At 35.2% G+C, this 8,359-nt stretch overlaps 1 protein-coding gene across 1 annotated transcript; it reads right to left on the reverse strand.

Moving 5' to 3' along the window:
• Positions 1-5,588: 5,588 nt before the first annotated feature.
• Positions 5,589-7,749, reverse strand: LOC140975116 (KIN17-like protein). The gene is made up of 2 exons (XM_073438654.1): positions 7,565-7,749; positions 5,589-6,959 (listed from the first exon to the last, which is right to left on the reverse strand). Exon 2 carries the CDS (start codon positions 6,937-6,939, stop codon positions 5,734-5,736), a length of 1,206 nt encoding a protein of 401 aa, XP_073294755.1. The 5' UTR covers positions 6,940-6,959; positions 7,565-7,749; the 3' UTR covers positions 5,589-5,733.
• Between the last annotated feature and the right edge of the window lie 610 nt (positions 7,750-8,359).

Genomic DNA, 8,359 nt, shown 5'->3' on the forward strand with positions numbered 1-8,359 from the left:
ATTATTTACTTAATTAATCAAACACATGGGCTGGGCTTACAAATGGGTTGGGCTCTCACATTCTCCCCTACTAATAAAAGATTTCGTCTTCGAAATCAAGCATACACATCAAGTATACAAAAGTGGTTTATGAACATTTACCACTGATAGTACATAGGAAAATCAGAATACATGGAATAATTTATTACATTTCCAAACAAATGAGGCCATTCCTGACGCATTTTAGCCTCTAATTCCCATGTAGCTTCTTCTCTCCCATATCTACTCCATTGCACCATCACTAGTGGAATCGTTTTATTCCTGAGTTGCTTTTCTTTACGATCAAGAATTTGCACTGGATGCTCAACATAGCTAAGGGAACTATCCAACTCCACCTNTCGAAATGCTATGCACTTAGTATCAACTCAAATAAATGCATGAATGCAATCACGTTAGTCACATAAGCACATAAAGCACGCCACAACTCATTACAAAATACTTAACGTCATTCCACATCACTATAGACGTCATAAGAAAACGGTTCATACGTACCTCAACAGTTAACTAATTTACCACCGAAATATCTTAAGGATTTCTCGCAGAATCCAATCCTGTGGCAAATAATACATTTCATATCAAATTCCATTTATTTTTTTTAATATTTAATAATTTAGCCTAAAATTCCAAAAATTCATACTTTAGGCTTTACAATTTCTCAAATTAATAGACGACAATTCTATAGCATCTAAACATCTAATTATTGAACACTAAAATTCGAAAATCCAATTATAACTTCTGAATTTTCGAAATTATTCCCAAATAAATTCCGAAAATCTGTTAATACCTCCAATTAGCTCCAATATATCACCTACAATCGATAATATAACATATATTAATTTTTGGAACTCAAATAAACCAAAATACCCAAAATTCGAAACCCTAGAATCTGAATTTTTACCTCAAACACTTCAAATTTCGAGTACAACTATAAAATCAGTTGTCCAAGCTCGAAATAACACGAAATCGAGGCGAAGAACGAAATTCGAACGAGTCACGACCGAAGGGTTCGAACAGGGTTGTTGAAAAACCTTGCAAAATGGATATCAAGAGATAGCCCTTGTCGAGAGCTTTCCGAATATATATTTGCTTTAATTTTTTTGACAAGCGGGTCAAAGTAGGCGAAAATTTGAAGAAGAAGAAGTAGCAAACTTACGGCTGATGCAGGAGAAAAGAGAGAGACTTCTATATATATATATATATATTTTTTAAATTGTTTTATATTATTTACTTAATTAATAAAACACATAGGCTGGGCTTACAAATGGGTTGGGCTCTCACAGAAATACAAAATAAAATTTTGTTTGATGTCTACATTTTTCGTGTTCTTCTACGTAAGCATCTTACAGTTTTCAATTGTCTCGAACTGGTACTCCATTTTTCGGATTTTGTCCTCTTGTTTACGTGAGTGTTAAAGTGGACATAATTTTTTTTAATGAAAATAAATTCCATTAAAAAAGGTAAACAATAAACGTATAAACAACCACGCTAGACATCTCCAGAAGAAACAAAATTACGACAATCTAATTTATCCTATTACGCACTGTCAGTAAAGTCTCCAAAGTTAGACATTCATTGAAGTACCAAAATCTTTATCTTCCTAATAATTACTTCCACATCAGGTTGCTCGTTTTCAAAAATTGCTCTATTCCTCGTATTCCAGAGTAGATAAACCGTCGCTGCGAGTGTCATGCATCTCACTTTGTTGTGCCTAGAATTACCTCGATACGTTCCTCTGAATGCCTTCAGAACTGCTGCCGGAGAGCCCATATCATTCTTCCCCAATGTGATAAACACTAATCGATAATTCCTCCAGCCTTTTGCGCCGATGAGAAAGCAAGGAGGAATCTTTGCTTAGAAATTATCCGATTGTCTCTTTGTGCTTTCTTGTATGTTCTTTCTTGAAAAATCCGAGCTTTCATCATTCTCAATTTTTTTTTATTAAATCGTGTTTTTTGTTATGTATGTAGCATGGTTATGTACCAAATTATGCATGAAACAATTGGTATGCAATATTTCAATGATTAATTTATTATTTTTTTTGAATGTTTTGGAAAATGTAACGATGTTCTTAGAAAATACGGGCTTGCATTTCGTGATAATCAATGAATGAATTTGATGTTATTGGGTCACATGTCCGTCGGACTTAGGAGCTGGACAACTTGGATACCTGAAATCAAAGGAATGAACGCTAGAAAGAGGCTGGAGGTAAGCTTCAACGTATCCATTCTGACATTCAAGTCAAATACTGATTAAAAATATGTGTTGGAAAGTGAATATAATATATATTAAACCCAAATCAAGAACTAACCATGTTTTTTTTATTGGGAAAATGTGATATTAAACCTAATATTTTATAGGGAGAACGTTAGAAAAGGGCATTAAACTTTTTTCCATTGAATGCTACCAAAATCAATTTTCATCTGTAAACTCTAATACAAAAGTTGTTGGAATTTGTCGAGCTTAATGATTGAAATTAAGCAACGAACACTAGAAAGACTCGAAAAAACAAAAAGAGAAAAACAAATTTGCAACAAGTGCTGCTTTGATTCTCCAGGCAGCACAGGGAGCCCCTGCATTGCCGCTCTGTCCGGGAGAACCTGAACAAAACTGAGCACATAGGGGCACATTTTCAACGAGCCCCTGCGCGCCCAGTTATATCCAGATTTTGCTAGACCAGGCTGTGGGGCGCGGGGGTGCCGTTTTCGTTGCTCTGTTTTCACATGCAGTTGCATGCTTTTTCGAGTTTTCTTGATATCATTTCATTAGATTGGTGTCCATGGATGATTAAATTCAGTTTTATGAACCAAGAGACACCTACTTTGATAAATAAGCATGCCCCTTCAGATTGAAAACATTAAATAGAGCATCAAGACTCCATATCAAAGACAACTTTTGCATAAAAAATTATGCACTTATATTGTTCATTCTTCTTCCTTCAACAAAGAAGGTTTATTATATTTCTTTGTTATTGTTCTTGCAATTTTAGTATTTTTTTTAGCAAGAAGAAGTTGTATCTTGAGAGTGTATTGTCACAAACTGAAGCAATAGAGCGAGGTAAATTCTTCTTAAGAAGAAAGTGTACAACAATTGCATTAACCCAACCTTATTGATTGGAGATTCTAAGAGCTTGGTTCAATGAAAAACTAAATTATGAAAAATTGAGCTAACACTCAGGAATTATTGCCTTATCATTCCTAGAACGATGATTATTATTACCTACCAATGTAATGAGGTTAAATAATGTACTTTTAATGGTTCATTTTCTTGCAAAAGCAGGGTATGCTAGGATATCTTTAAAAGGAGATCACCTATATAGGTGTGAGGACATGCCACCTCAACGAAACACTTATGAAGCCAAGATGTGTTCCACGGGCAAAACGGGCAAAACCGAAAAACCAAATAGAAATGGTAAGAAATGTATCATGTAAGTAATATTGTCTGATTTTACAAAAACAGTCATGAAGTTCAAGATATCATTTTCATTTTGTAGCCTAGTAAATTTGATAGTATTATGCTAAGGAATGTTCAAACCAAAAAACTACACATTCTAATGTGATAAATTTCCATGTAAACTTTATTTTAGTTATCATGTCCATTCATACATTAATTTAATTAATGTGGAGGATTGTTAGAATTTGTTGAGCTTAATGAATTGAAATTAAGTAACAAACACTAGAACTCGAAAAGAAAGAAAAAAAGAAAAAAAATTGTTCACCAAGTGCTGACTGAATTTTCTTTTTCGAGTTTTCTTGATATCATTTCATTGGATTGATGTACATTAATGGTTAAATTAAGTTTTATGAACCAAGAGACACCTACTTTGATAAAATCAACATGTCCCTTCAAATTGAAATATTAAATAGAGCATCTAGACTCAATCAAAGTCAATTTTTGCATCAAAAATTTTGCACTCATATTGTTCATTCTTCTTTATTCTACAAAGAGAATTTACTATATTTTTGGGTTATTGTTCTTGCAATTTATTTTGTTGTTATTGCAAGAAGAAGTTGTTTTATCATGGGAGATGATTGTCACAACCGAAGCATTAGAGCAGAGCAAATTCTTCTTAAAAAAAATGTTTAACAATTGTCTCAACTCATCGTTCATCGTAGCATGATTCATTTGTCATTATCAAAGATTTCAAGTAAACTTCATAAATCATTAAGTTGGTTTATGATGGATTCACGCAAAAAGAATTGAGCAGTAAGCTGGTTTGGACAAAGACGTGGCCAAAGGAAGAGTTTAGGTGAGGTGTTAAACCTTCGATCTCCAAGACCTGTTGCTAATATCAGAACACATTTTTGTTGCTATGGGGGATCATGGCGATTGATCGAATTGATCCGGGTTGTGTGTCGGATATTTTCGGATTCGGGATGCATGGAGTTGGATAGATTCACTAATTTGATCTTTGTACTCTACTTCACTATAGGCTTTGTCGAGATTTTGTGGGTACTCAAGTTAGCATGAGTTTATTGGAGTGTTCTTGTTGGATTGATATAAAAAGAATATAGAGAGGAACTTTTCACATTTCGTTGGAACCACAGAGAAGAGTCGAGTATTCAAGTTTTGAAATTTGGCGATGATATCATGATAAAAATTGATTTTGAAATAAATGAAAACAAATTTTGGACTTTTCATTCCAAATATTTTCTTTAATAAAAAAGAATTTAGATCACCAAGGCCAAACGATGTATTTTTGTGTTACAAAAAGTGAAACCTTGTAGCTTTTGAAACCTCATATACGTCAATCATTCTTAAATTAAAAGTTGATCTAATAAATACCCATAAAAACTATTGTGAGACGGTCTCACGGATCAATTTCGTGGGTCGAATCTCTTATTTAAGTCATCCATTAAAAAATATTACTTTTTATGCTAAGAGTATTACTTTTGACTGTGAATATCGGTAGAATTGACCTGTCTCACAGATAAAAATTCGTGAGACCGTCTCACAAAAAACTTACTCATAAATAAGTGTACTTTACTTGTATATTATTGAATTAAAATATTAAAATTTCTAATTTTAGCGATTTTTTAGTACACCAATTCTTCCATTTCCACGTACCAAATTCATCAAAACTTGCACTTCAATAAAAGTGATTGATTATGCACATCCAAAAGGTTGAATTTGAATGTTATGAAAATTTGAAGAAATTTTGGTGAAAAGGGTCAAAAATTGGTGCCAAATGTCAGATGGATAAAAGGGTTGGTAAACATCAAATCAAGAATTAAATTTCTTTAATCTAGTTACGACTAAATCAACAACCAAGTTACAGTTTGTGTGTGGTTAAACTAAATTGTCCCTTCACCCAATTCTTGACTAACAATATTCTGAGATGGCCGATTTACCCATTTCAAATGTAGACATCAACATTACAGAAAACACATCAAGGAAAAAAAATAAGAATTGGCTTAGCTTATGAATGAAAAAGTGATGTGATATACCCTCGGACTTACATAAATGTATCAGATAACAGCGATGCTCGAGAATTGATGTATGTTCGAATCATAGAACCTATCTTCAAGCTCAGTAATTGATAGAACATATGATGAAGGCAAGAAGTGGATGTAAAATTGTATTAAAATCCATTAACTGATCAAAAGCTGTATTTGCCAACACAGTAGACAGAAGACATAACGAAAACAAATACCACTCAGAGAGCACAAAAGTAATCTCTCTCTCGACCCAACGTACTCAATTCACCAATTTGCATAAATCTTCATACTCAACAGCCTTGAGAACCCTTCCATCATAAAGACCCTTCTCAACCCGCACCTTGGCGCAAAACCTTTCAGTATCGATTGCTAGCAACCTCGCATTCTCACCCCGATATGCCCCGTTCACTATCTTGACAAGGCCCCCTATCTGTGGAATCACCGTCTCCAGCTCCTCCTGATCGATCCTCAATACATGCTTATTCTCAAGCATTTCAATCTCCCCAACATATTTATCAATCACCTTCCTCACAAACCCCTTCTGCTTGTAATATCCTTTATCCGCCAATGCCTTGCTCATCACCTTCACAACTATTCCCTCAAACAACCAATAATCCTTCCTGTTGCTCCGTTCTTTTGCCTTTTCTTCTTCCTTCATCAGTTCATCCAACGCTGATTCATTCTTCCCTGATTTATCGTCATCTTTCGGCTTCTTGCTCTTTCCGTTCTTACTCTCGAACTCTTCCTCATCAAACAACAATTTTGCACTATCTTTCTTCTCATGTGCATTCTTGGCCGATGACCCCAAACTCAGCTTAATCTTTTTATCTGCGTCTTCCTCCATTTTCTCAAACATTCTTGATTTGCTTCCCTCTTCATTCTTCCCATTTGCAGCAGCAGAATCCACTGTTTCCATCATCTGCTCAGCCCGCTCTATTTGCCTCTGTATTTCCCTCTCCTGCTTCTCCTCATCAGCAAGATCTGCCCTTGCCCTCTTATTCTTCATCCTCTCCTTGAAGAGTGTCTCGGAATCTCGATCAATGTATGTGATGAACCAACCCTTGGGGGTTTCTTCAACCTTACACTTCCCAGTTCGACCCAAATACTTGACAAATTCAGTCAAGGTAGCCCACTCAGTTGAATTCATGTGAATATGGTGACGATCTGATATGTATTCATTGTACACAACTGTGGCGGCGATGCGGCTGAAGCGGTGGCTGCGCTTCATGTGTTCAAGGAATGTGGTTTCAAATTCTTCAGAGTACCCACTGACAATACGGGTAGGGTTTTGTCCGAATACCTGCATCTGGCGTTGGTGGGACTCGCTCATGCAATGACACTTGAAACCGTTCTCATCGCGGCATTGTTTCTGGCACATTTGGCAGTACCATCGGAGTTTTTGCAAACCTTTGGCTTTGATTCGGTTTGCGATTGCTTTCGGGGTCAAGAATTCGTTCTTTCCCATTGCAGAACAGCGGCAGTTAACTGATACAACATAAAACAGATTGCTAATTAACGTGGATTTACTTCCTAATTATTGAACAATACAATCAAAATAAACGTAAAAACAAAATCAATGAAACAATTCCAAAATCTCAATGAGCTAACTCCTGTAAACTATCAACCAAAGCATGCTATAATACCAAAATATTCACATCTTCTACTCATTAATATCTTTAAAACTTAAGAACTAAACTATGAATGTTTATAAAACCTCTAATTCAGGCCAGCATACAAATTTGAGCTTATTGGGCAAGAACCTAACTTTTTAAATCCAAAAACCTATGAATTCAGGTTTGATCTTCTTCCAGGATTTTCGGGCATCACATAACACTTCAAACACAAATATACCGAACCCAATAATCCCCCGAATCAGCCTGAGACGCAGCAGCTTCTCTGCCGCTGTAGCTGAGTTTTCCGTTTCCCCCTTTCCTACCTTTTTCCCCGACTTGTTTCTCAATCCTAAAATGTCTCTACATTAACCCACATGGATTTGACCGTTCGAAAAATGGACTCTCACGAAAAGAACATAAAAAGCTATTCAAATCTAAAGAAATAAAGAGACACAATTGAGAGTTGAGATTTATAACCTTTCGCTGCTACGGTTCAATTTCCTTGGTTTTATACGTTTTCCGATGACCCTGGCGGCTGTAACTGGCAGATCACCGAGCGGAGAAGGAAGTGGATGCGGTGGTGGCTCGGGTCTCGGGGGTGAATTCGGCCTGGTGCGCAGTTAGAGGCTTGTTTGGATCAGCCGATGGGCTAAAAAATTAAGTCATTATTTAAGACCGAAAAAATATAATATATGTGGTGAAAAAGTAAAAATTTACGGCAAAAAGTAAAAATCTCAAACTCTCAAAATTATCACACTACACACTTTATAATATTTTTCTCTCAACTCAATTGTAATTTTCTTCACAAATGAGAGATCTATTTATAGAAAATTTTTACAAATAAACCAAAATTAAATTACATCATTACCTTCATCATCACAAGCAAATATCAATATTCAACACCTAATTTTACCTAATTTTCAACATTCAAATATTCAACATTCAAATATTCAATACACACATTTTAAATATTATTTTTCAACACTCCCCCTTGTGATGATGATCATAATGATTGTCTTCATTACGTGTTTTTATATTGCCTCGTTAAAAACCTTACTAGGAACAACTCATTGGGATAAAAACCATAGTAAGGGAAAAAGATTGCAGTCACGTAAACTCCCCTCAGTTGACACGAACAATTCTTCACAAATTTCGTAGATTGCGCATCCCAATATTATATATGTGCTTTCTGAATATTGTCGTAGAAAGTGCCTTTGTGAAGAGATCTGATGAGTTTTCACTTGATTGAATGTGACGAACATCAATACATTT

Source organism: Primulina huaijiensis, chromosome 4, assembly GCF_012295235.1.
Source record: "Primulina huaijiensis isolate GDHJ02 chromosome 4, ASM1229523v2, whole genome shotgun sequence".
In the NCBI taxonomy this organism is placed as follows: Eukaryota; Viridiplantae; Streptophyta; class Magnoliopsida; order Lamiales; family Gesneriaceae; genus Primulina; species Primulina huaijiensis.

Coding starts and splice junctions, on each gene's coding strand:
- LOC140975116 (XM_073438654.1), bottom strand. CDS start 6,939: ATGGGAAAGAACGAATTCTTGACCCCGAAAGCAATCGCAAACCGAATC.